Source organism: Aulostomus chinensis, chromosome 22, assembly GCF_037954235.1.
Source record: "Aulostomus chinensis isolate RoL2024-O1b breed Wild chromosome 22, RoL_Achi_v1.0, whole genome shotgun sequence".
In the NCBI taxonomy this organism is placed as follows: Eukaryota; Metazoa; Chordata; class Actinopteri; order Syngnathiformes; family Aulostomidae; genus Aulostomus; species Aulostomus chinensis.
The window spans coordinates 9,538,067-9,565,925 of record NC_141341.1 but is presented as its reverse complement, the minus strand read 5'-3'; the positions used below and the strand labels follow the sequence as shown (position 1 = coordinate 9,565,925).

Here is a 27,859-nt window from a genome sequence, read left to right as displayed (position 1 = left end):
CCTCGAAGCGCCCTGTAAACCACGTGACACAGCTCTCCGTGGTGTCAGAGTGGAAAAGAAACAGGTAAATTCAGTCTCTCGCTTTTTGTGTGAGCGAGTCGGTTCGTTTTATATTCACAAGTTAGTTGTATCAACTAGGGGTCCAGGAATTATATTCTGTCCTCAATCCGACTAGAAGGTGGATAACTAGACCACTTGTCGGTCGGTGGTGTAGCAGTCTCAAGTGTTAAGCCGGGTTTCTGGTCAGTATCGTGTCATTTATTTTCATTTTGGGGGCCTGTAGGCCTATCTTTAGCCTCGATGTTTTCGATGTCGAGAACTCGGTCATCAGATTGTGCCGGGGCCTGAAAAGGTTTTGGCTGTTGGAGGTGATAGTTTCGTTCTTTAAGCTGCTACGTTGCTAACGTAGCTAACTAGCTAACGTTGCCTTGCTATGAGAAACGACGTCGGATTGGTAACTTAGCATGGTTAGCACTCGTTAGCAGACAACCGGTGGCAATGGAGTGGCATGGGCGTTTTTGGTTTGTATTGCCTAGCACCGAGGCATTGCCCTTTGACAGTAGTTGATTAGCTAATTAAGTTATTGGCAATAATGCTAATTCAGCTAATGGTTAAGCGCCACATACTCAGTCACTCGCTACTAAGTTAGCTGGTTAGCTAGCGTTAGCGACTGTAAAGTTAGCCCTGTCGCCATGAGGCGAAGCCATGAGAAGCGGAAGCCCACCGAGACCTCAAAGCTGGACGCTTTCCCCATAATTACTAGCTAGTTGGCTAGCATTTGGGCCATGTGGCTGGCTAGTGGAATGGGATATTTTCGACGGGCCCTGGCTGTAGGCTTGTTTGTGTGCTAACGTTAGTCCGAATGAGGCTTTACGTAACATATGTAAGATTAAGCAGTCGCTGTCGATAGCCTTGTCAGTAGTCTGTTATTGAGGAGGTGTTGTTGGATGTTTTGACTATACGTGTGCTTTGTAAATTGTCTCATTCGATGGTCAAGACTGTATTGTTTTTGGTCCGTCTTTAAGCTTTTTGATTGCACATTGTCATTTCCCATTTGTGGTTTCCCCAGCATCCTCATAACTGTTCATACAGAAAGCGTCACTCTTTATTTTGATTAAGTAAATAAATCATTACGCACTTGTAAGCCTTGTGTGTATGTGTCGGTGTGTGTGGCAGCACACACTGTACAATAGCACTCCAGCTTCCCGGGTTGCGCCCGCGGTTAGCTTAGGTATTAGGCATTGCCCTAGAACTGGATTCAAAATCACTATTTCAGCGTTTTCCAGGCGTCCCTAGAAACAAAGCTGGTTGTGTCGTCTTGTTACCTCTGATAGTTTTTCCACCATAGCGCAATGCACTCTTGGCACCAAGCTATCAGACAGTTTGGGAAGTTCAAAACAAGTGTATTATACATGCATTTGGTATGCATTTCTCACAGCCATGTGTAATGACTCTCTTATCATTCTCTCCTCAGGTGTTATTCCTTTGTAAATACTGTTATTTGTATATACTGTAAATGATGACGTCCATGGGCGGAAACCGAGCCCGGGGCAGCTGGGAGCAGACACAGGGCCAGACACAGAGCCAGACACAGCACAAGCAGAGGCCTCAGGTACCCTCACTTTCATGCCTGACATACATTCCAGATACTCCATGATTTGCATCAGGGATGGGTCTTGCCAAAATAGGCATTTCTCTGTTGATTTCCTCCCAGAAAGCACATCACTGGAAAGACTTAGCATTTTGACCTCTTGCTCACTGGCTGATAATCCCAGTCAATGTCCTGATACCATTCCTTCCCAACAAATTTTGAGAGCATTTGTAACATGTTATGTTTAGATATAAATGCTTATTAATTGGCTTAGAGCACCACTGTTTCTACCAGTGTAATGCAAGTTGTCCCGCTGGGCTTTAGCATCAGGGGATTATAGGTCAATTACCTAATTTATGTGCACGTTTCGTTCCAGCTCAGTGTGAGTCCCTACTTTGCTTTCATGTATGATCTCGCTCTCTTGCCTCTCCTCTACTCTGATTTACAGGTGTGTGAGCAGTAAAGAGACAGATGAAGGAAAGATTAAAGTTGATGAGAGCTTGTCCTGTTAGTTCCAAGTGCAGCTAAAGCTTACCAGCAAGTGTTAATCTGTCAAAATACCAAAGATGGACAGATAGTTGCGAAATGTCGAAAAGTAAGATCAAAATTTGTATTGTTGTTGTTTTTTAATGCATCCACCAGAATCTGGTGACAGTGGTAAGAATAGTGGATTATTTTCTGCTGATGTTTCAGCTGCAACCCCGAGCAAGCAAAGGTGGAGGCTTCGAGAAAAGAAAAAAAAAAAAAGGAGCATGACATCAGCCTTTGTAGAGCCCACCAAGCAAACTGTTTGGAATCAATCAGTGCACTCTGTCGTACATTATATTTTTCCCTTGTTTGTCACCTAAACACTTTGCATCAGGTTTTCTTTTTGTATGATGTCTGTATGTACATAGGAGTATAATACATACAATCAATACAGTCTGTGTAGGGAGCCAGACAGGAAGCGCAGGTTGTATTGATATTGAAGCATAAACAGATTGGGCAGGGGCGGGGCCTTCCCAAAAACTCTCAACAGCATTTAAAATTGATTTTATGATCTGTCAATGCAATGGTTCAGGTCTGGTTCAGTTTAGGCACTAAAATTCTGGGTTAGGCTAAGGGCAGGTCTGTAATTGGGGTTCAAATAAGACCTGCAGTTTATCATTGCTCCACTAATGAGTCACGTCTACGGTTGACTCACATCAGGCGGTGAAAGTCGCAACACTAGAAACGGAGGTGTGAAGTGTAAAACAAATGCAGATGAAGAGAGAACTTGGGATCTAGAAAAAATGGACAACTCAGCTTGCCAGTAGGGCCGTAATTTTGGAAGTTTGTAAACTTTGTGTTTCCCGAAATCAACATAGATTATTCAGAATAATAATTACTAAAACATCAATCAAGGCCAAAGAAGAATCAAGTTGGATAGCTGATTTAAAAATTATCCAAAATAATTGTACTAGTACAAACATGTTGGAGCAGGTGTTCTATTTCAAACTTTTTGACAAGTACAACTAAAAGGGATATTTGAAATTCAATTATTTAAGTTGCATTCTTTAACTCATCACAGGAATCACAAAATTGTGGCTTTAAAAATGTATTTTTAAGGTTTTTACTGTAAGATAACAATAAGGCAATTGGACGACAATAAAGAAGAGAAATGTAATTTTTAGATCAGGCTCACTAAAAATGATTAAATGATCTGATGAATGTTAATTTCGTAGAATCTTAACAATGGGTGGCTGGTGTGAATGAGACAAGTGACTACAGAAAGAAGGCACTGTGAGTGAGAAGAAGCGGGGCTATGTAGGCACTGCACTGTAATGGTGTGTGTGTGTGCGTGTGCGCGCGCAGTCAATGTCAGAGAGAAAGGAGGGCAAGGAAGTGCAGCTGGTACCAGTTGTATCAACACTGATTATTGAAACCAGTTCAAATATTACTCACTGTGTATTGAAAAATCCATATTTTTGACAACACTACCTGTTATTTTTCACCAGCCTAGTGGGGCTTCAGTAGGCAGTAGTGGTCCTGGTTTATTTTCACCATCGTCTCTGCTATGGCAGTTTATTATTTTGGTGGGGCTTGAACATCACAATAAGTCGCACCAAGCAAGTCTGCAAGCACACATGAACTCCTCATCATGCCTGGTATGGAAGAGCGGGGGGAGGGGGGGGGGTCCTGGGGTCTTCAGCGTGACCAGTTAAACTCCCATGCCTGTGTTGACTAATGTGGTTACGCTCTGCTCAGGACCTGTGTACCGTATCATAACTGTTGAGGGTTTCCATGCTGTTTCCATCTTATGGCTACATTTCCGGCTCAGTTTCTACCAGCATGCTAATCATATGCTCTGTTGTGATGACGTTTCACTCTGCTTGGAACAGGCGACCGCGGAGCAGATCCGACTTGCCCAGATGATTTCAGACCACAATGATGCAGACTTTGAAGAGAAGGTCAAACAGGTGAGAAGGTGCATTCTTTGTAACTCTTCATCCTCACTCTGCTTTTTCTGTATAGCTTCACTGAAATTTAAAAAAAAAACAAAAAAAAAAACAGAACCTGTTATAACACTGGCATATACAGTTATCATAATGTGTTTAGCCCTGTGAATGTTTTTAGCAAGGTATGTTAAGGTGAGTGACAACAGTGGTACAGCATTAAAAGCTAAATTGACAGATCCAATATTGGTGGATTGTATCAAGAAAGAATCTTAAAATCTGATTGTAGAGGAGAAAGCTGAAAGAAGTGTTTTTCTAGCTATGCTAATGATGTAAGAAAGGAACACTTGAGCTGTGTTTGGCGTCACCTTGTTTTCAGGCCCAATCCTCTCCAGTTTCTTCCTTGGTTATGAAATCAGAGCAGAGCCAAGTTTCTTCTTAGTCCACTACAATGTGCTTGACTTGAATTACCAAAAGAATCTTAGGATTTCCTAACTGATGACCTGTCAGTACGCTGCTTGAGCGCCACGCTATCAGATGCGCTTGTTTACTGAGCAGCAACCTGGTCAGATCATTATTTTACCATCCTCTGTGGCTATAATTTGAATTGTTTATCTTGACAAACAGCACCCTTTGCCCTCCATTATTGACCAAGTAAAAAAGAAATAGAATTTAAAAGATCATTTTATGCCATACTCTTATAGGACATAAAATGGCATGGATTCTGAATCCCTGTGAGCAGTACGATGATGTTTTGGAGCTTAACCAGTAACGTGGTAGCTCAGACACTATTATCAAATTTGATATTCCACAGAATCGATTATCGCTACACTCGTTTTCTAAAACAGCAGTGTACATTATCTTTGCATTTTGAAATAGCTTAGTCAAAAGCCTTTCATATCTATATCTATCTATCTATATATATATATATATAGATAGATAGATAGATAGATAGATAGATAGATAGATAGATAGATAGATAGATAGATAGATATATACATACATACATGCATACACACACACACACACACACAAATGAGACATCAAGAGCGTTAGCAAACAAGTTGTCACCTCTGTCTCATTACTGCTTTTGCAGCTTATTGACATCACAGGCAAGGACCAGGATGAGTCTATGATCGCGCTGCACGATTGCAACGGGGATGTCAACAGAGCCATTAACGTGTTGCTGGAGGGTAGCCCAGACACTGTGAGTATTGGCTTTGTGTGAGGGCTTAGTGCTGTGAGGGACAGATTCTGGTGAAATCAGTGCTATGCTACTACGATACAGTCCTAACAGTTAACAGCGTTTGGTCAACTATTCTGAAATTGTATGTAAAAAGCGTCATAAAGAAGTTCTCTTTCACAGGTTTTTGGTACTTTTCTTGTTGGTCATTCTGTCCCCTCCCTCAGTATATTTCACTGGCACATGAAGGGGAAAACAAGCCTTTCAACAAATGCATTATGAATGAAATAGCTGTCAGTTACATTCAGTACAAAGTTAATCTGTGCAAAGTCTACTGCCCCAGCAGGAGCCTCAATTAAAGGTGTAATATTTATTTATATATTTTTTTAATTTCTCCCCTCAGGACTCGTGGGAGATGGTGGGGAAGAAGAAAGGTGTCTCTGGCCAGAAGGAGACGAGCCAGGCAGAGACTGGGGAAGAAGGAAAAGAGAACAGGGAGAAAGGAGAGAAGGATGTGGCACGTCGTCGAGGTGGAGCTCCGCGCAAGGGTCGCGGAGCCAGCAGAGGACGAGAGTGTGAGTGTGTATTTCGCCACATTGTCACCGAGATGTTCAATACCTGTTTTGTATAGTAACACTTAAAGTATTAACATTTTATTTGCTGAACAAGGCAGGGGATGTGCTACTTTTGGAAGGAGTCCCAGTTCTGCTCTGTCTGCATTTTTACACAGGCTGATTATTACCTTTCTGGTATCAGTGTGTGTCTGTGGTTGACTTCCGTGGTCTGGTTAATCAGAATATGAAAACTTGCATAAGCGTGGATACTGCACTAAGAGCACATTTTCCCAGAGCCTGAGGTGCAGGCAAAGCTAGCTTCTCTATACAACTGAACAGGCTATATAATCGTGATTGTATAGTGGAATTTGTTTTGTTTGTCCAGATTTCGCTCATCCTCTAAGCTGCTCTGTGGCTGCAGCTCAGGGACAGCCAGCAAGAGTTTAGTCGCTGATGCAAAATGCCACTTCTTTTGAAATTTGTCTCATAGATTTTAGCTTAAATTGTTGTTTTGCAAGCGGTCAGTGCAGCATTCATGTCTAATGCCATACTCTTGCTGCATAATTCCAGTTCGTGGTCAGGAGAATGGCTTGGATGGTGGAAAAGCTGGAGTAGCCGGAAGAGGTGCAGAGCGAGGCCGAAGGGGACGGGGGAGAGGAAGAGGGACTGTCGGTAAGTGGCTGTAATCCTTTAAGTAGAAGATATTGATTGCACTGGGTGATCAGGTTTTGTTTTTTAACTCTAACGGATGCCAGTATTTCTTGACTCTGTCTGGTATTAATTTTCAAACTAAGCATCTCAAATCATCTTCCGTTGTCTCCCCAGGAGTATCTGGACGGCGAGGAGGCAGATTTTCAGCACAGGGCATGGGGTAAGGGAACACCTGCCTTGCCTAAAACCAGAGGGCCTTTTGTTCCGCTGTTACCTGTTGCCATGGTCACCAGAGAGCAGGACCCAAGCCTATTGTTTAGCCTTAATCCAAAGGAGGGAGGACATGGGTCAGCCATTTCAATGGAAAAGTGTGGGCCTAATATCTCTTTAAGAGATTGCAGTGTTGAATCACCTTATTTTAACAGACATCTGGATAGTCCCAGTCAGTAGGATAGTCTCTGCTCTCTGGTCCTGGGTTTACAGCTGTATTCAGTTTGTGTTTTCCCAGTAGTGTGTGTGTGTGTGTGTGTGTGTGTGTGTGTGTGCGCGCGCGCGCACACGTGCGTGTGCGGTTGCTGAGGTGGTGCTTTTATACCAGCAGTTTCACTTGTAGGCTTCTTAACAGAGGAAGTTCTGAACAGTGATAACATTCTTGACTCATTTTAGTGCCAGTGAATGGCATCTCAGTAGCACTTCAGATGTCATGGCACATTTCCGCCTAGTGATGATGAGCAGGCAGGTGTGATGTGATGTATCTCTGCATTTATAGACCGCTTCACTCTTGCCATTCTTTTCATTCAGCGTATGTGTGTTTCTGTAATGAGGTCTAGGCTGAGTGGCTTTCTTATTGATAAATGGTAAAATATCAGACACGCGAGGTTAGAAGCTGAGAATTAATCAAAGTGAAAACTAAAGAAACTCATTGCATGAAGTGTTTTTTCATGGCTTTTGTTGCAGATACTGACTTGCATATCTTAGGGAAAGCAACAACATGCTTTGTTTAAAAACTGAATTTGTTCCTAAGAAAAATGAATGGACGTGACTCAGCAGGGGGTGTCCTGTTCATTTCTGCCTGAGTTAAGATGCATCATTTTATTACAATTTATAGTAACATTGAAGTGTTTTTACACCCGGCTGGCTAGGCAGCAACACATTGCTGATGCATGATGTAGTCTAGTACCATACAAGTGATTAATCAGCTGGACTTTTACTGATTTTGGGTCCAGCTATTTTTAGTCTTGTAGCACAGCATAAAGCCCCATTCCCACTGGCCAGAAAGCCCACTTATACCCTGGTGTGTCTGCAGCTTTAATCAGCATTCAGTCATGGGTCAGATGACCCTGCAGTAGACATGGATATTTATCAGCTCGCCTCAGATCATTGATGGGCATTGATGGGAGCACAAATCCTGGTTAAATTCGGCAGTTATTTGTGGCCTTCCAACCTTGGACACGCATGATGAGCAGTGGGTGCTCAGCTATCAACAATATACTCTTCTTGTCATCTGTCTCAAATTCAACCTGTCTATGTTCAAGCAGCAAAACTCTTAACAACGTTGAGTCCTCGTTCAGTTAAAAAGAAGAAGAAGAAAAAAAAGACTACAGCTAAAAATGCATCACAAACTTTGCTGCTCTTTACTTTTCACACTTCACAAGATTGTAAACAAGCTCAAGATGCTACACTCTGGTGTTATTTTGACAGTACCGATCACTTCCCTCCAGATTCATGATGGCACTCAGAACATTAAATGTGACGCGCAAGAATAAAAAAAACAAAAAGATAACTCATCATCTATTCTGTGGTAACAGCATTAATCAGCCTTTATTAGCATGTTTGCCTGTGTCACACACAGGTTGTGCAGTGAGACAGTGATATAATTCACCCGAGTTCTTTGAAAAAATAGAAACCAAATAAGAAATAAAGATGGCGATTTTCCTGTAGTGGAAAAAGTATTTGCGGTAGCGTTGACAGTTTGGTTGAATGTCTGTTCCATAATAGCTGTATGACAAAAGGTGCCAGGCCTGTCAAGAGAACTACTTTAGCTGCATGATAATTTGTTCTAAATTGCCATGAGTGTTGTTATTGTTATTTTGAGGCAGTTTTATGCCACAGATTTGTAAATGTAAAATCATTATAATGCAAGTACACCTCTCAAAGAGCAGTGCACTTTTAAGTCTTCAGAACATGCAGATGTACGATTGGGGGGAAAAATCGTAAATGAAAATGATTGAGTAGAATGAAAAGCTTTTCCAAGTGTCAGCCGTATGGTTCTGCAGACTTTAATTGCAGAATCGAGTCAGCAGTTATGTAACCTTGGTCAAGCTCATGTTCGGTGTCATTTTAGAGATTGATTACATGTCTTCAGTGGCAGAGTGAAAGGAGATGTTTAATCTCCTTCACAGTCTCATTGTTGTTCATGGCAGGAGTGCCGGTTTGGGAGATTTATATTTTCTTCAGCAATTCGTACTGCCTGTCACAAATATGCTGCATGCTGAGTTTTTGGCTGTATAGCATATGAAACTGTGAGCATTCACAGTTTCGTGCTGTCACTGTCCAGTAGAGGCACCCTTCACAGCCAATCATCAGTTGGGTTCATCTCCAACTGCGTTTTTTTGTTTTGTTTTGTTTTTTGCCAGGTCTGAAAACCAGCTCTCCTCTCTCATTTGGCCAAAAGCTGAAATGTTCCCACACGGGACCAATGGAATGAGGCTTTAAAAACAAGTTATTTCAATGTATTTGTCCAAACTATGTTTAGAATTATGCAGTTGTCCTCCTTGTAGCCTCAGCTATCTTTAAGTGTGGGTGTGGGGGCGTGTGTGTGTGTTTGTGTTTGTGTGTAGCTGCTTGAAGGTCTCATGACAAAGACTCAGACACAGAGAGCAGACAAGACAAAAGCAGCACAACTGAATGAAATGTTATTCCTTCTGATGTAAACAATATATGTGTAAACACAATGAACAATATCAAGGTCAGTAGAATGTATTGATGGCATGTCCAAACCCTATATGATATGTTAACCCAATTATCATGAAAGGCCCAGAAGAGACCATTGAAAAGGATTACTACTCTTGCTTAACCTCCATCATGTTTGCTTGTGTGGGCTCCACATCTGATCTGTTGGGTTTCTTGGCTTGTGTAATCCATCATGACTAAAAGCATTCTGACTTGGCCAGCATTATAGAGTGACTGACAGGTGTAGTGTTTTGAAAAGTAGCAGCAGCATGGCCCAGGCAAAGACATTTTGCTTGAATTGCTACTGTGGACTCTGGTATTTAAAACAAGTTTTATCCTTTACTTTCACTGACTGTGCTTTTTGGAATTGTTGCCATTATGTTTCCTCTAAAGCCAGATTGATAAGGGGCCCAGAAATGATATTGCAGAAGGTGAGAGGTGAGTGCGCAACTTTGTGTGTGTGTGTGTGTGTGTGTGTGTGTGTGTGTGTGTGTGTGTGTGTGTGTGTGTGTGTGTGTGTGTGTGTGTGTGTGTGTGTGTGTGTGTGTGTGTGTGTGTGTGTGAGAGAGAGAGATCATGGTTTATGCAGGAGAGGTCCGTGCGCAACAGAGTGTTTTAGCAGCAGACACTAAGAGAACAAAGTAATACTCCTTGTGCTATAAAAAGAAAATGGAATTGACGTGACCTTTCTGAAATTTGATTTTAAATCCGTTCACACAAGTCATTAAGATTTGCACAGGAAGAATCTGAGACAAATAATGACAGCTGCTTGGCTTGGTTTTGAAAAGAGAGTGCTGTACAGCATCAGGTTGCTACGTTGCACAAGCTGTAATTTTGTCAGCATACGTGGATAGTTTGAGATCAATGAAATGTGTTGAGGATAAACAAGAGTATTTAGATGCGTATGCCTTATTTGCATGTCTTTCACTGTGCAAACTCTGGTAGCCTGTAATGACTTCACTTCAGTCACATATCTTTGCTCTTCCTGTTTTCTGCTTTGAAGCATTTATATGAAGTTAAAAAGCCTTTTATGATTACAACATTTCCTGGGGTTCTGATAGAACTGTGCGATATGACCAGAATTTCATATCCTGGTGTAGGTCATGTCATATCCAGACAGATTACATGGCACACAAATTCTGTAAATTGTGTGAAGGAACTGTTTAATAGGCCCATTTTGAATCATATTTTTGAAAATTGAAAGGTATTTACTCTCTTTTTTTTTTGGTGTGCAAATAATAAATTCTGCATGTGACAAACTCAAGTTATGTATAAAACACAGTTGCAAACAAGATATTTTTCACATGGTCATTGTGTAGGTTTTTGTAGGAGGTTGGAATTTGATGATGACTTTACACTAGTTATGATTGCTTCAGCAGTTTGGAAACAGACAATTCAAAGCATCAGCTCTCAGCTCATGTTGGCTCACTGCTCTTCCTAGAACATTCAACCCTGCTGACTATGCTGAGCCAGCCCAGACTGAAGAGAACTATGGAGGAGGCAGCACCTGGAACAACACAGGAAACGTGGAGCTGGAGGAAGGAGCGAGTAAGTTATTACCACTGAGTATAAGGAAATCTGGTCAATAACACATCTGTTTACCATCTAAATGAATAAATAAATATAATGTTCAGCATCTTTAAAGAGGCTTCCCCGGGAAGGTGCTCCTCTTTTCATATGGCTTTATTGCTCACTGTGTACCAACATCCGAGTCCCAGACATAACTGTATCCTCCCCTATCATGGTGTCCAGATGTCTGTGGGCCCTGCTGGCTCAGGTTTGCTCATGGTCTTTCATGATCTCCTCACCTCATTGTTTCTAGGGTTGGAATACTCAGCAGGAGAGGGAACAAATTACCCACCCAAGTTTGATTCTGCTCCTGGTAAGTCCATCCACAACTCTCCACTCTTGTGTTTATGCTGTCCTCTTTCTTTTTTAACCTCTGCTTCGTCCATCATGATGGTATTGAACTGACTTCTCTTTGACGCGTAGGAGCTTGGAGGACTGCCACAGAGGAGTGGGGCACTGAGGACTGGAATGAGGATGTGAGTATTTCTAGGTTTAACTTTGTCATCATGAAACCATTTTGTTTGTGGGAGACTGAATCCCTTTCAGTTGTTACCATTATATCCATGTAACTAACCTCCTATTTTCTACGTTCTCTTTCCCTGCAGCTAACAGAGACCAAGATATTCACAGCTTCCAGTGTGGCATCCATCCCACTGCCTCAGGAGAATGTTACCATCACCAAAGGACAGAGGTGGGTCACTTATTACCTTGAATTTTCCTCCCTACTAAATAGTGGAGTAGAGAGGGATTATACTAGTCTTGTTTTCTTGTTCAACTGTAGCCATAACTGTCAATCCACTAATGTAGGTAGCAACGTTAAAAAATGTAGATCAGCCTGGCATACATGTTTATTCATATAAACATAACCACTAAATCTGGTTCTTGCTGCAGGGTGCCAAGATAAAATAACACAACTTTGAGTTTTAAAGGATAAAAAGCTGAAAAGGTTTAACCCACAAAGTGTTTTTCATTTCATCATTCTTATGAAACTGCACAATATCTCTGGTAGGTGAATGCTGTCTTATCATAACCACTTCTGTGTCTGCTCTGTAGGATTGACCTTGCGGTGCTCCTTGGGAAGACTCCCCCATCCTCCTCCTCAGAGACAGATAACCCCCCCATGGAGGCTGCCCAGCCCCCTTCCTTGTCCCAGTCACTGGTTTTCAGCAACTCCAAACAAGGGGTGCCACTCTCCCAAACATCCTCTAGCACCCCTTACACTCAGCACAACATGGTGAGAGAAAGTTAATTCATGAATGCTGCCTTTCATTGCCTGCTAGGAATGATCTCACACCTTTTATATGATGAGCCCTTGATGTTGTACAGTTAAAGCTATTATATTCTAAGTATAGTCTCAGCACTGTGGTAACCATTATGATGTTCTACTATTATAGGTCAGCATGCTGAGCAAGGGTTTTGGGGATGTTGGGGAGCCTAAAGGAGGTAGCACGGGGACCACTGGCTCCCAGTTCCTGGAGCAGTATAAAACAGCCCAGGCACTGGCTCAGCTGGCTGCTCAACACTCCCAGACTGGACCTCCCAACACAAGCCCTTCATCATGGGACACCAGTGCCACCTCTCTGGGACAATATGGTAAGATGGATCAATTTATCACTGGAATTTATCAGCTATTATACTCATTTTCGGGTCTTTTATTGATTTTGGACTCTTATAGAACAGCTAAACAGTATTGACCACAGAGAAATCTTTGGGTGTGTTGCTCCTCTCGTGGTCTCTATTCCTGGTATTTTCTGCATCCAGCAAAAACAGTCAGTGTAATTTATCACTCCCCTTTACCCCCCTTCCATGGACGCCTCCCACCCAAGCCCACTCTGCTGTGATTGGTCACCATTACCACGGATTTCCGATAGGCTGGGGAGCACTGTCGCACACCACCTCCTCTTGTTGCCAGTGCAGGAGTTCAGACAAAACAGAGAACTTACTGACAACCTTTTGTTGTCTTATTACTGACCCTAAATAAACACCCTAGACACTGAGAAAATGGGGGGGAGCTAGTAACTCACAGCATGCAAAGCCCGCTGAAACAGTGTGCAGGGCTAGCTTCAAACTGCATGGACCTCATTATGTGACACTTTGTTGTTGTTAAACATGATATTGACATTATAGCAACATTTCCAAGTCGCAAATGACAAAAAAAGCATAATAGCTCCCCTTTAGCAAGAAGTCCACTTACTCCCGCCAAGGTCTGTGTGATATTTTTTTGAAAAATTAATGAAAATCTCCAGATATGCCCCACAACGTAATTGTTCTTCCTCGACTCATTCTTCAACGCCCTGAAGTCTCAAAAAAAATTGGCCCAGTAGTTTTTGCTTAATCCTGCTGACAGGCAGATAAAGGAGAATGAAGACAGAACCTCCTTGAAGGTCATTACTAAAAATGGCCCCATCTTTCCCTGTTCTTCATTGTCTCAATTGGGTTTTGTTTTTCCTAAACGAAAAAACAAGTCAACTTGTAACATTTGCTAATTAACTTAAACTTTACGTGACGATGGTCTCTTTTACTCTGCTGTCGTACAGATATGAAGACTCAACCAGAGTCTGCAGTCCATGCACCCTTTACGAAGCGGCAGCCCTACCAGGCTGCTACCTCAACGTCGTCCATGTTGGATGTTTTCCTGCAGGACAAAGGCCTGCCTCCTTCATCCTCTGTCTCTTCAGCTTCTCCCTTGCCCCAACAAACATCAGCCTTACCCCATGCGGTGCCACCACCTGCTTCTTCTCTTCCCAAAATGGTGGCAGTCCCATCTTTAGGTCAGCAAGTTTCCCCAAGTTCCTCGGATGCCCAGGGTTCCAGTCCACTGCCTTTGCAGCAACATAAACTCAAACAGCAGAAGAAGAGAACCTCCATCACAACAAAGGTAAATTAACATGGTGGATGTACAGTGTGTATAACTCACAAATGTGCACATCTGTCCTTTAAAATCCTCAGACTCACAGAATGTTCATCTCTAAATTTTCCTCAAACCTCTTGGAAAGGAAGAGGTGTTGAGTTGCAGCTCCATTAGGTCATGCTACTGATTTTTTTTTTATCATTTATTGGCTGGAACGTTATTTTTAAACGAATGTGATGTTAAATTGTGTCAGTGTATTCAAATCGGTGTTTCCTGGATCATTTGAGTTTGAACAAACTCAGTTCTGGCTTCGTCTTAAATGGCTCCTAATCTACCACAGATTCCAGCAATGGCGGTGGAGATGCCGGGCTCAACAGACATCTCAGGCCTAAATCTTCAGTTTGGAGCTCTGCAGTTTGGGTCAGAACCAGTGCTACCAGAGTATGAGTCCGCCCCCTCCACCACGACACCAGTCAACCAGGTTCAGAACAGTCTTTACACAAGCCCCAGCAGGTTGGTACTAATGGAACCGATGGTGTTCCCGAATGTGTTTCTATATTTACCAGCTGCCTGTTGTAGTGGTTCTTTTAACGTGTTTTTCATCGGTCAAACTTGAGGAACCAACTATAAAGTTCTGTAACTTGGTCTTGTTGATACCGTCACAATCTGCAGTGAGTCAACTCCAGCTCTTTCCAACTCCAGCCAGATGGACCTGTACGATCAGAGAGCGTCTCAGACGCGGCGCTACCCCCCCTCGGTCTCCTCCTCCCCTCAGAAGGACATGCAGCCCAAGGTAAGCTTCAAGATACCCAAACCTTTATTTATAAAGATTAAATATATTTACCGAAGGTCAGAGCCAGACAACATTTAATTGCTACCCGCAACCCTTAACGGATAAACTGTATAGAAAATGGATGGATGGATTTAATCACTAGCCAAGGTAGCATTTTCAGTACTAATAGTACATTTGCCTTTCTTGTCAAATCATGCAAAATAACATCCATTCATTCAGATCAGTAACATAACTCAGGAAATGGCATCAAGTTTGATGTTTAAGTTGATTGCAGGGAGAGAGAGATGGATTGGTTGGTGAGCTAAATAGATTTACACGAAAAAAGAGCATGATAAGACATTTTCAATAAGCATCCAACAAAAATAATTCAGACTTAAACTTGCAGTTGTTGTTGGTGATGGGATCACTCCTGTCTAAATAGGTCTAAATGTTGGTTTAGAGCTTAGAAGAGTTTAACCTGATTTGTTGTTATGTTTTTTTATGTGGACCGGTAGCTGAATGTGATACTTTAACACAGAAGCCACTAAGCGTGAATGTGAAACTGCAAAAAAGCTTGATTGCAGAAGCTTATACACATCAATCAAAGTCAAATGAAATATGGATTCACAGAACAGGCTGAGAGAGAGAGAGAGAGAGAGAGAGACATACATACATACAGACATACATACTTTATTGATCCCAGAGGGAAATTCAGTACCAGTGCTACGTATGTTGTACTACTGAATGTGAAACTGTCAGGATCCACTTCTCATGTATTGAATTAGACACGCGTATCTCAAGTGTAATTTGACTACACACAGGTTTTGTATTCCCCTCATTCTTCCAGCTTGCTTGTTCTGTTAGGGTTTGGTTATTGAAATGCACTCCGGCCTCCAAATCTGACGTGGGGGCAAAAATGTTATGTACATCCAACAAGGTTCTTGGTAACTGTTTCCAAGTAGCCTACACCCTTCAACTTGTCAATGGACTGTTGCCATAGAAACCTGTGAGCTCACCTTCATTGTTGGTTTTACAGAATGGCTTCAGTTCAGTACAGGCAACGCAAGCTGTGGAAGGTAAGTGTCTGACACAGCTCTTTTAAATTCTTCCAAGCAGTGTTGAGACTTGTTTCACATCCACACTGAAATGTTGCATTTCTCTCAGCTGCAGCAGGCTCTGCAGTATCAGGCAAACCCGCTTCTGATTCCATCACGCCGGCAGCAGTCACTAGTTTGGGCACTTTGACAGACAGTGGCTCAGGTCCCGCCACTTTGTTGACAACATCCAATCAGGCATCCCTTAGCGCTCTAGGACACAGTGAGGACCTGCCGCCCAGCACCATCCCACCTCCCCAACATAACAAGTGAGATGATTTATACATACACACATTTAAGAAAGTAGAAAATAAAATGACCTTTAAATGAGATGTGACTAAAGAAAAGAGCCTTTCCCCTATCTGTCTTTCAACAGCTCCCTCCCATCACAACAGAATAGCCTTGCCCCATCTTCAGTCCGGACATCCAACTCAAGCTTACTGGTGAGTTCTTTATATGTGTGCTTTTCTGTAGCATTCCTAAGACTGTTCAACAAGGGGAATTTTAATGATACCAGATTTTGCTAGTTGACCTGTTAGAGGCATTTATCCAGTTGTCAGTCTTTTTCACACAAAACCCAAAAATCAGTGATGTCCAAGTTTGTCAATCCTGCTATTGGGTCCTACAGCTGAGCTATAGCTGTAAAATCAGGAGAAGGATCAGGTGAGTTACATACAGCACAGAACACAAACAAGAAATGTGATCATGAATTTCAGAATAAGAATCTCAAAGCCAGAACCGAATAAACAACTGTTGGTCTTTTGAATTTGAAGGCAAAATCGCTGCACTGGAGGTGTTGTTGTTTTGTTGGATCCAGGATCATACCTGACTAGATTGCCAACAACTACTTTTACTGTCATAAAAAGCATGTCAAAATTCAGTTGATGTGTCAACGAATTGCCAAATTCCTATCGGTGAGCAAACTAAATGTTTGTCGTTTTCAATCAGATAAAACTCGTGACTTGTGCATGCGTTTGCAGGGGAAAGAATCTCCTCAGTGTCTTTGAGTGGGTTTGAAGATGTTTCCTGTGATGGCAGATGGACAGAAGAGAGGTTTATTTAGTCTAATGGAAATGTAATCTCATTAGCACTAACCATATCTTTCTCTCTTCTTTCCATCTCTGCAGCACCCTGGCGTAGACGGTGACTCGAGCCTGCACTCTTCCTCCTTCCCTTCCTCTGTATCAGCTGTGGCATCTTCATCAGTCCCTTCTTCTTCTTCCACGGCCGCTGCAGCACAGGTGTCCTTGGGGGCGCCCCAGGCCTCCGCCGTGGGGTCTGCCACAGTTTCAGCCCCCTCTGGCCTCGGCCCCGTCAGCAGTCTGGCCATGGGCCTAAACGCTGCCTCCATGGGTGCCCCAGGTGCACCAGCCGCCACTGTTTCAGTCTCAACCACAGCTTCGACCATTCCTTCCACAGCTACTTCCTTATCTACTCGCAGCTCTGCAGCATCCTCAGGTTAGACAGAAGCAAGAACATGTTTGATCTTCACTCCTCTTTAACATCAGGCATGGAGCCGCCTAAATCACGCACCACAAATTAGTCATTTCTGAAATTCTCCTGCAGCTATTGTTGTGTTATCAAGCAGCTGCTTTGTCTTTGGGAGTGTCTTATTTTTCCATTAATATTTGCAAGTGGTAGCAGGTGAAAGGGAGAAAAAAAAAAGGAAAAAAAAAAGCAGAACTGCAGTGGTTTGAATTAAAACACGTTTAGATGGATTTCCACTTTGGAATCAAAATCTATCAAATCAAATCTTTTGATTTGATTTTGACTCCTCTTATTTGTTAGCAGCTCATTGCTTCCCTGGTCACTGGTGAGGCTTCTATCACTCTGACTTACCGTTCTCTCTTCCTTCTCTCTGTACACACACACACACACACATTTGATTTGCTTTCTTCTCCTGTCCCCCCGCCATGGGTATCATGCAGTTGTGTAATTAATTGATGCAGTTTAGGGAGAAATTAGAAGCACGTGTTGGATCTGCCAAACCTCCCTGCCAATTTGATGCGTCAGCAACATCGTCACACGATTTTTTTAGGGTTGCATAGCAAGATGTGTTTTTTAATGACTGAAGTTGTACTTTATGGCCCTGTTGTAGTTCTGTTTTTAAACTACTTATCGAAGCAACAGAGCAGAAAAGCATGCCGCGTTATTAAACTCTAATTGCCACGCTGACTTCTTCGGCAAGACAACCTTCTTGTGTGCTTGTGTGTTGGCAATGTCACAGTCAGTTAAACAAGTGAGGTTAAAATGGAGATCCTCATCCAGCAGAGCGAGTCTCTTCACCCATTGTAGGATAAGAACATACACGTCAACCAAATTCCATTCATGTGATAAACAATCTCCTTATACATTGTTGGAAATTAGAAATATTGATCGTTCCCTGTCACCCTCACGCCGGTGCTTTAATACTTTCAATGTCCATATCCTGACACTGACTAACAGCATGATTCGTGTTTTTAAATGTCTTTCCAAAGATCATTTAAAATCATGGTCAGCGGTGATTACTAATTGCTGTTTGTTGATTTGTAAAGTGTCCATGGCCTTCTTGAAAGTTGCTATATATTTAAATCTAGCTATTATTTAAAAGTAACGTTCATTGATCCTGGTTGTTACTCTTGTTTGGCCAATACAGTGTGAATTACAGTGGAATTTCACCACATAATGAGTGGGGTTATGTAATTGTTGTTTCACTCAACATCCTGTACCCATTTTCCAATCAGCATGCTGACACTCATGTTGGTAAATTAGTTCTGCAAAAAGTTTAAGATATTGAAGCATGCAGTTTTCAAATCGGTGTGTTTTTTTTGTTTTGTTTTGTTTCTTTACATTCTACATGGTTTTGCACCTTCAGGGAAAGCACCTCCAAACCTGCCACCTGGAGTGCCCCCTCTACTGCCCAACCCCTACATTATGGCCCCTGGACTACTGCACGCCTACCCTGTAAGTTAGTGCAGTTTTAATACAATCCGTGCTTTCATATGTGCTTAAGCATGTTGTCTAACAGAACTTCGGGTTTGTGTCAGCCTCAGGTGTACGGCTACGATGACCTCCAGATGCTGCAGACAAGAATACCGCTGGTGAGTTGTGATTTGTCAACACGCCTCAGCTCCTCCAACTATGAGGGTGTTTTTGCAGAAGTAGTATTTTCGTTTTATATGTGCTATAAATTGTTTTTCTGGATTTGCCTGTTCCCAGGATTATTACAGCATCCCCTTTGCAACTCCCACAACGGCACTAACTGGAAGGGAGGGCAGCCTGACAAACAACCCATATTCCGGTGAGGCATCCTGCGAATAAATAAGTCTGTCTTTGCACGAAAATATTGAGCTGTGTGTGTCTGTGTGTGTGTTGAAAGAGCTTTATGTGCCCACAGTTTCCTTGAGGAGATCGTGTGTTGTGGGGAAAATTTTTACGATAATCTTTATTTACTGGAGGAATTTTATTGCTGTTGTAAGAAACTGAGCCATGCCAGATGACAGTGCAGCTATCTGTGTTTAAAGATTGGCCTCAATAATCAGGGTACTATTGGCCACATGCCTGTAGGAATCTAATCCTCATTTATAAGTGCCGCTCTGGCGTGGTATTGACTAAGAATACTGCCATTTATTCATGTGTGGGATGTGATCCTGTATTAATATTAATATAATACAAGGCATCATCTTTGGTAATGACGAGATTGTTCCTGGAAACCTGTCAACATCCTGCCACTGGATTGTTTTCTGATGGTAGACCTGTTGATATGTTCATGTTCCGGGTTTTACACGTTTCATACCCATGAACACAATTTCAGGATGAAATGTCCCCCCCCAAAAAAAAAGAAAAGAAAGAAACAAGGTACAAATGTTCACAAGTTGTGCTCAGATTATAAAATTGTTTTCGTCTTTCAAGATGTTTTTCACATTGACTGACATCAGTGTCTCATCGCTGTTGGATTATGTCACTTTTCACAGAATAAAGACAGTTTGTTGGTCTTGTGGTAAACCAAAAACTTGCCTTATGAATTGATTTAGATTTTCTTGGTCAAAGGTCAAGGCCACTGTGATGTCACAAAACATTGTTCTCTTCAAGTCAAAGGTCAACTTCAATGTGACATCACAATGTTCTTCAAAAACACTTTCCTGCACACAATTGCATCTCAGTAATAAGATTGATGAGAAGTTCAAGTTCACCATGAATACACACTTCAACCTTTTTAATAACTTTAAATTATGCTCTATATATGATATATGAATTAAATTTGGACCTATATGAGTGCATGAAGACAAACGACAGCAACTAGTTTGTCATCACTGCTTGTGATCCCTGGGCTTTGACGTGTTGTGTATTTGCAGGCGACCTATCAAAATTCGGTCGAGGAGATGCATCGTCCCCAGCTCCCGCCACCACATTAGCTCAGACGCAACAGAACCAGACCCAGACGCATCACTCCACTCAGCAGCCCTTCCTCAACCCCGCGCTGCCTCCTGGGTACAGCTACACTAGCCTCCCATACTACACTGGCATGCCAGGCCTGCCCAATACTTTCCAGTACGGACCTGCTGTGTTTCCAGTGAGTGTCCTCAGGCTCCCATTTAAACCTTATCAGCCAGCATTTTCATATTGAAACTTGAATATCCCCTGACTCTTTATTGTGTTTTCCTCCAGGTGGCTCCTACCTCGTCAAAGCAGCACGGTGTGAATGTCGGCGTGAATGCATCAGCCACACCCTTCCAGCAGGCTAGTGGCTATGGTTCCCATGGATACAGCACTGGTGAGGCAGTAAGAGATATCGCGAGAGCATTGTTTCAAGGGTTCACGTAGGTCTTGCTCCATATACCTGCATACCAACAGCTGCTGATTCTCAGAAAAAGCCCTTTGATTTCTCATCAGTGTGGATTGAATCTGAAATTGGAGCTCTGCAGCATACGCAAACACAAATGGGACTCGTGTGTCAAGGCCGTTCTTTAATGGTTCAGGAAACATTCTCACCTGCTGATTCTCTGTTGAACTGTCAACCTAAATGCTTACATTATATTGCAAATTGGCCAAGAGCATGAATAAAAATGAGCAGGTGTGTGTGTGTGTGTGCGCGCGTGTGTGTGTGTGCACGCGTGTCAGAATATGCATCTTGTACACTATTGTCACTGCTTGTGTGCACATGCAGGGGAACATGCCTCAACATTTCAGCTGTATTTTAAATAGCAACGTTGCTTTTATCCGATGGCTTTCTTCATGATACAATATATGGGACCACCTTTGAAACAGGTTGGGATCGAGGGGCTTGAACTGTGGCATCTGACTAAAGCAGTTTCAGTAACAGCGGGGTTAGCGTGTCAGTCTTGCGCTGTCTTCCATGGCTTGCTTCGCTCATTTCAGTTAGTGGAGGTTGCCCCAGGGTTTCACCATCCCACCCCCATCACCTGCACACGTCACCAACACATCATCTTCCCACATTTCCCAATAAGAATTCCCCTTGTGCTGATTCTTTTTCAGCAATTTTTAATTTTTCTCAGTTACATTCTCTTATGTACTTGTCACTCTTTTTTTCTTTTTGATGCTGTTTATATTTTCATTCTTAAAGGGGACCTTTTATGCTCTGGTTTAATTTTGGGACTTCCTTATGGTAGAGTGCTTGATTGCAGTTCACCCTCCATCTGAAACAGTGTTTTAGTCTGCTTCTCTGAAGCCCCTTTCCATCAATTTATTCAGATTTACCAACTTCCTGAAGCCTGTTGAGGAGCAGCATCCCAGTTTGTCTTGGGCGTCTTGAGTGTTGAGCTCAGGAGTATCTGACATTGAAAGTTATTTTTATGACTATAAAGGATGGATCTGCGAATGCATATCAGGTCCCCTTTAAATGTTTCACCTTGTACACATCACGTGGGAGAACACCTTATTTGTTTTTAGCTGCATCATCTGCTGCTTTCTGCCGTCACCCAACTCAAGCTCACTTTCCAACTTCCCCTCCCACACACACCCTGCCTGCTCCCTCACTTCCCCCACCTCCTCCCCTCAGACTTGGGTCAAATAGTACTTGCAAATGGCGGATGGTGTTTATTCTTAGCTGCTGGTTGTACCGGATGGGAAGGCTTTGCTGCATTGGACAATGCATATGGTGTTGAAGTTCAGCTGATGACATCAAAATGTATTCTACACGACCTGACACCAACTGTGTTGTCAGAGTTCAGTAAAGCCTGTCTGTGCGGTACACTGATAGAGAAACGCCATTGGTGGTTTGCAAATACTGTCTGAGGCAGGTCTGCCCCCCTGCCTGGTGTGTCTAACGCTGTGGGCTGCGGCTGTGTGTCTGACTGTTGCAGGCTATGAGGATGTGGGCCAGGCTTCAGGGAGTGGGGATTTCTGTAAGGGCGGATACGGCACTGCCGTGGCCGCTGCCGCTTCTGCACAAAACAAGCCAGCCAGCTCTGTCACCGGGCCTGGAGTCGGTGAGTGCCGCCACATGCCAAATTAAAACAACCAAAAAGAAAAAGAAAAAAACCTGTCCCTCCCGTCTTCCTCCTTGTGTCACCAACCATCCTTCTACCCCTTCTTTGCTCTCAATCCTTTGCCTCATTGCTGATCCGTCGTGCCGCGTAGATCCGTCACACTATATGTGCTTGTAGACAGTCCAGTGCAGCTTGCATACCCTTCCAGCCTTGTCTGCCATCTTGTCTGATCCCTGTTCTCTTCCAGAACAACTCATCAGTGTACAATCTGGTTTTTATACTCAAGATGCTTATGCTGGGTAATGGTCAGTGCTCGGGTCAAAAATATGGCGCACAGAAGCGTTTTGACTGCCATAAATGGGATGAGTTGCTGTGGTTGATGCTGTCCCACTTTCCCTCTGTGTTGCTTGCTCTTCACTCATGTTGTCATTGCTGGTAGTTGTGGTCTCTGGATCTTTCTGTGTGGCTTAGGTTGGAACAGGACAGAACAGGCAACCGAATTTTTACTGCACTTGATCACAATAATGGCGTGCTGTAGAATCCTGCATGAATGGAGTGTTTGAGGAGCTTTTACAGCTGGTACCGTAATACAGTCCCATTTGCCTGGTGAAGGTCTGATCAGTAGCATATCTGCTCTGATAATCATTGGAGTCCTGTGTTGTTGCGGCATTTCCATGACAATTTGTACACGACTTTACTAACTGGCTTCCCAGGAGATCACATGCTTCCTTTACAGCAGCCATCACATCGCATGTTGTTCCCTCAACTGTGGGCATCACGCCTTCACTGGGAGGGAGTTTCATTGTGGGCAACTACAAAGTTCGAGCAACATCATCACCCTGCTGAACGTGCGAAATTAGCCAGCAAAGGGTGCTGCGTTCGCTGGTATCAGAAAAGTTACAAACACTTCCTCAGTTTTAGGTGAAGGTTTGTAACCTGGTGGGGGTTTTTTGTAATTATAATGGACATTATTTAATGTAAATATTGGATGCATTGTAATATTGATGTGTTTTTAAATTTGTTTGTTTTCAATCAGATTATATTTATTGAACAAGAAAACTAGAATGACCTTAAATTTGGCCGGTCAAACAAATTGCCATCGATGCATGTCTAGGTGAAATCAGCAACACCAGTGGTTGAACTTTAACCACAGACAATGTTTTTGACTAGTTTCACATGTTGGTCTGTGGGTTCATTTGGATACACACCATGCTAACTGCTGTGAGTTAGCAGCTAGAGCTAAAAGACTGAAACCCATCCAGCAGTGTGGGACCAGTTCACCCAAACGCACGTCAGCTGTTTGGTGACACTGCTGACATCAGCACATCAACGGCCTCTTGTTGACTCACATCTAAAATCACCAAGTCATCATGGCTGGTAACTCATCGAACACATCAGCTCATGTCTCATTGTGCTGTTTGACATCAAAAAATGTCAATGTTACCTACAGAGCATCTAGGTCGCGGTCCTCACAGGGTCCCCCCGGACCAGAAGACCCCAGATCAGGCAGGTCTTTAAAGGCAAAGGCAAATTTATTTGTATAGCACCATTCATACACAGGGCAATTCATAGTGCTTTACAGAGTGAATGAGAAATGGAAAGTTAGAATCAGTTTAAAATCGAAAACATGAATTAAAACATTCAAAAATCAATTCGACAGCAGACAAATCAATATTAAATCAATCCATCAATACCAAATCACCCAGATCAATCCCAAATCAATACTATAAGAAGGCTGCAGTAAACGGCAGTGTTTTCAGCCCTGATTTAAATGAGCTGACAGTTTGTGCCCCCCTCAGATGTTCAGGGAGTTTGTTCCACAGGTGTGGACCACAGAAGCTGAAAGCAGCTTCACCCTGCTTGGTTCTGACCCTGGGGACGCTGAGTAGACCTGTCCCTGATGACCTGAGGGGTCTGGTCTTTACTCTACTATTCAAAGATTCCGTCAGAAACAGGTTGGGTCTGGTTGTCATGCAGGTGGTAATGTGTAATATGCAAGTAGACTGCTCTGGACTGAAAAAGACCCGGCTTTGATTGACTCTGTGTGCGCGTGTGTGTATGTGCGTGTTCCTAATGCAAACGGTTGGGATTGCAGATCATATTTCTATCTCAGAACAGCAATTTAAGCTGTATTGTGTTATGTTAGACAGCTGATTCAAAAGGGGTCGCACTTGTCATCTGTCACCGGGACAGATAGAGGACTTTTAAGATTGAAGACATCGTGGATCTGCCTTGGTGTTGGAAAATAACAGAACCAGGAGGATTCTGTGAATCATGGCAATGTAGCAAATAGCTGTCGCAACGGTTCAGGTTAGGGTCTGCCACACCATATAATACCTGGGCCGCGGACGGGTCCTGGTCCTTCATTTTGCGGTTCTGATTGGGTACGGGTCTCAGTTTTAGAACACTGGATGGGCCTCCTCTGGGTCAGGGTAGTACATTTCTGGGTCTCTTTGGCTATTAGGATATGTGAAGATCTCTGCATCAAGGTCACCGTCACACAGGACGTGATAACCGGGCCGAACTACTTTGTTCATGCCTTTCTCTCATTGTTGAATAAAACCACAGAGCTGCTTCTTCTTCGCTGATTCTTTGTATTTCTGGCAGACTAGATGCAGCCAAGGTGTATTGCTGCCCTCCTCTGGCTACTGGGAGCGCTCTGTCTACAAGCTCAGTCCAGACTCGTGGGGAGGGCATGATCAATTGCGCACACGTTTTAATTGGTTATTGTGACCAACCCAGTTGTGACATTAAAGAAAGACGGTGAGAGGAAGTGGGGATGCTATGGGAGCCGAGGAGAATTGCTGCCTGCTACGGGAAGCAGGATGTTTATATCGGCTTCTCTGCACTTTTTCATGCGCTGTGACGCTGGGTAGTGGGTTAGATGCATTTTTTTGTCATGAAAATGCCACAAGTAATGAAATCTGAAGTGTTGATCTTGTGCTCACCAGTTTCCCCTGCTCTGCATCTCCATGGTGATGTAGGGGTTTGGCGTGTGCCAGAGCAACCACGGCAGCAAAGACCAGATACAGTCAGACTGAAACTACTGTAGCTGACTGGAACTGACGCGCTGCTACAATGCCACTTGGACCCCCCCCCCCCCCCCCCCCATCTCTCCTCATCTCATCTCTCCTCATCTCATTCCTCCATCTCTTTCTCTTCATGTCCTCACTGATGGGAAATGGCGGTGAAAGCATCTATGAACGCAGGCCGTCATAGATGAGCAGACATTTCCCTCTTGTAACTGATCAGATTGATTTCTCTGACTACGGTACTTTGAATCAAAGGACGGTTGTTCCGTGTTGTAGATATTTGACTTCCTCTTGCTGTACATTGAAGACTTCATATACAATCATGTGGTTGGTCTTGATACCTTGTTGTCCCGATTACAAGTTCGCTTAGTTCAGTTTTGGGGGTTAACTTGGCCTCCTGGTTCTTTTGTCTCTGCAGGAGTTTCTGTGACATCAAGCAACACGGGGGTCCCGGATATTTCTGGGTCTGTTTACACAAAGACGCAGGTGAGTACAGAACGTTACAGAGTCATCTGTTCTTGATATGCAGAGACGGAACATTTGCATCAACATTTAAAAGTCCATTTCTCATCAGATTTAATGTCGCAGTTTACTAAAGTCTCTGACAAGTCTTTAACAGATTCTAAGGGAGCTTTCACAACCCCAGAATCTGGCTGGTTGTAGTTGAACCCTGGTTCACTTCAACCCCTGTCTGGTGTGCTTGGGTCAGTAATCAGAATCTGTAAGGACCAACATGAACTAGATCTGGATCCTAGAGACCATTTGGTGTGCAGAATTTTTTTTCAAATGTACGACAAAACAAAAAAATAAATGAATGAGGACAGAAACAAGGAGAGGACTGCTCCACTGCTGAAAAGCACAACAGGAAATTAGAGTAGCTGAGCAGAGTTGTTGAGTCGCTGTGTGACTCGCTGAATCCGGTTTGGATCGATCAAACCTGCTCTCTCCTCCTTCCTGCAGTCGTTTGAGAAGCAGGGTTTTCACGCTGCCACACCAACAGCTTCCTTCAGCCTTCCCTCGGCTCTGGGGAGCGGAGGACCCATCAACCCCCCGGCTGCTGCTGGCTACGCCCCGGCACCCTTCATGCACATCCTGGCTCCGCACCAACAACCCCACTCTCAAATTTTGCACCACCACCTGCAGCAGGATGGACAGGTAGAGGCGGAGGTGTCTTAATCTGATTATTGCTCCCTCCAACTGTGACCTTGCTCAGGTTTAGGTAGTTAGAAAGTGCTGTTTACATGTCAGCGGCTAAATCAGACTTTTGTCTAAGTCGGGTTAAGTCTGCATGATCTCTTTTTAGTTCGTCTACAGTAATTCAGTGTGTGCATGAAATAACGGGCAAGCGTCAGAAAAGCAGATAGATCATTGAGCGTTTAGCCCCGACGTGTCGCTGAGCTGTTGAGTGTTTTAAAGAGCGGGACCCCTCCTCTCTCCACAGAGCGGCACTGGACAGCGCAGCCAGAACGCCTCCATTCAACAGAAATCTCAGATCAACAAGTCGGCATACAACAGCTACAACTGGGGGGCAAACTAACATCCGTCGGGGGCCCCGCATCGTTGACAGAAGCTTAGAGGGGGCTCGGCACTCCCTCCGCAACCAGTCTCCACATATACAGTCCCTCTTGCTCCTGCAGAGTCCCTCCCCAGTCTCTTGGCCCAGCACTCCTGCAGCTCTGACCGCGGTCAGGGGAGGTGCTGTGCCGAGAGAACGAGCACTGTAACCATGCATGAATGGGTGGGAGGGGCGGGGCTTAGAGACAGGAGGTCAGGAGGAGCTAAATGCTTATAGAAATACACCATCAAGAGGTGACATATTGAGTGTTGGGAATTTGTATTGTGTTGATCCCCACCAACCCACCCCCTTTTCTTCCACTTTTATGTAACATAGAACTGTTTTCTAAAAAAAAAAAAAAAAAATGAACGTTTCCTGTACGGTCTTTCTGTTGTTGTTGTTGTCTCTCTTCCCCCCTCTCCTTTTTTTTTTTTCTTGCTAATGGGGAGAAATGAAGTAATACCCGAGGGGGGGGGGGGGTGGGAGGGGGGGAAGGCTGGTTTTGTATGTCTCACCCTCGATTCCACACTCCTTAATTTCAGTGGGAACTTCCACACCAAAATATTAATTTGCTCAATTTGCTGTTAAATCTTTTCATTTTAATGTCATTTTTAAGTTTTGAAGAAACAATTCTCTAAAAGGGTAGAGTTGTGAAGTTTATTTTTTACTAAATATAGATATATTATATATAAAGACATATAAGTGAGCTCACTGGCTTGGACTGCGAGGAAAGTGTGTTTGTCATGTGATTGCGTGCATGTTTGTACACACGGGGGCCGTGGTTGTGTACTGTGCTTTGTTTTTTGCCTAGCACAGATTTTTCATAATGTAAAAAAAAAAAAAGAAAATACCTGTACAGTCATTGCTCCCATGAGTTATAATTATGTTGCATCAAGGTCCCACCTATTCAGCGAGCGACGCAGAGAATGATTCGAGGCTAATACACACCCAATCTGCCTTCCAGTGTGTTTGATATGTTTTCAAGGCCCCTCCTCCCCTCCCCCCGCCGGCCCACCTCTCCTCCCTGCCACCACCTGCCCCCTCTTACATTAATAAGGAAACCTGCAGCATTGAATAATGATGGACAGAATTGTACTATGGGTTTTTTTTTTTTGTCAGTGATTTATTTTTCTTTTTGTACTGTGCATTTTAAAAAAAAAAATGTAAATGGATAAACTTGTCTTGTACATATATATAAAAAACAAGTACTGTA

The 27,859-nt window shown here is 43.3% G+C and overlaps 1 protein-coding gene across 5 annotated transcripts; it reads left to right on the top strand.

Moving 5' to 3' along the window:
- The first annotated feature begins 12 nt into the window (after positions 1–12).
- Positions 13–27,859, top strand: ubap2l (ubiquitin associated protein 2-like). Of its 5 annotated transcripts, none has more exons than XM_086194235.1 (29): positions 13–64; positions 1,475–1,612; positions 3,952–4,029; positions 5,102–5,212; positions 5,592–5,763; positions 6,313–6,414; positions 6,568–6,613; positions 10,787–10,893; positions 11,168–11,227; positions 11,338–11,390; positions 11,520–11,605; positions 11,968–12,148; positions 12,309–12,507; positions 13,452–13,792; positions 14,106–14,278; positions 14,468–14,558; positions 15,574–15,613; positions 15,702–15,900; positions 16,008–16,074; positions 16,759–17,089; positions 18,486–18,574; positions 18,658–18,711; positions 18,830–18,911; positions 19,966–20,183; positions 20,279–20,384; positions 21,934–22,059; positions 25,510–25,577; positions 26,052–26,246; positions 26,533–27,859. In XM_086194235.1, exons 2-29 carry the CDS (start codon positions 1,517–1,519, stop codon positions 26,626–26,628), a joined length of 3,567 nt encoding a protein of 1,188 aa, XP_086050361.1. In that variant the 5' UTR covers positions 13–64; positions 1,475–1,516; the 3' UTR covers positions 26,629–27,859. The 5 variants fall into 5 exon arrangements, with proteins under 5 accessions (XP_086050361.1, XP_086050358.1, XP_086050362.1 ...); XM_086194232.1 differs by having other exon boundaries at positions 14,438–14,558; XM_086194233.1 differs by lacking the exon at positions 13–64 and adding an exon at positions 86–242 and having other exon boundaries at positions 14,438–14,558.

Excerpts from the sequence above, each read along its gene's own strand:
- ubap2l (XM_086194232.1), top strand. The coding sequence starts at position 1,517 with ATGATGACGTCCATGGGCGGAAACCGAGCCCGGGGCAGCTGGGAGCAG. Across the intron at positions 14,279-14,437 it reads CTTTACACAAGCCCCAGCAG|TGAGTCAACTCCAGCTCTTT; the intron begins GTTGGTACTAAT and ends CACAATCTGCAG. Across the intron at positions 18,575-18,657 it reads GACTACTGCACGCCTACCCT|CCTCAGGTGTACGGCTACGA; the intron begins GTAAGTTAGTGC and ends GGTTTGTGTCAG.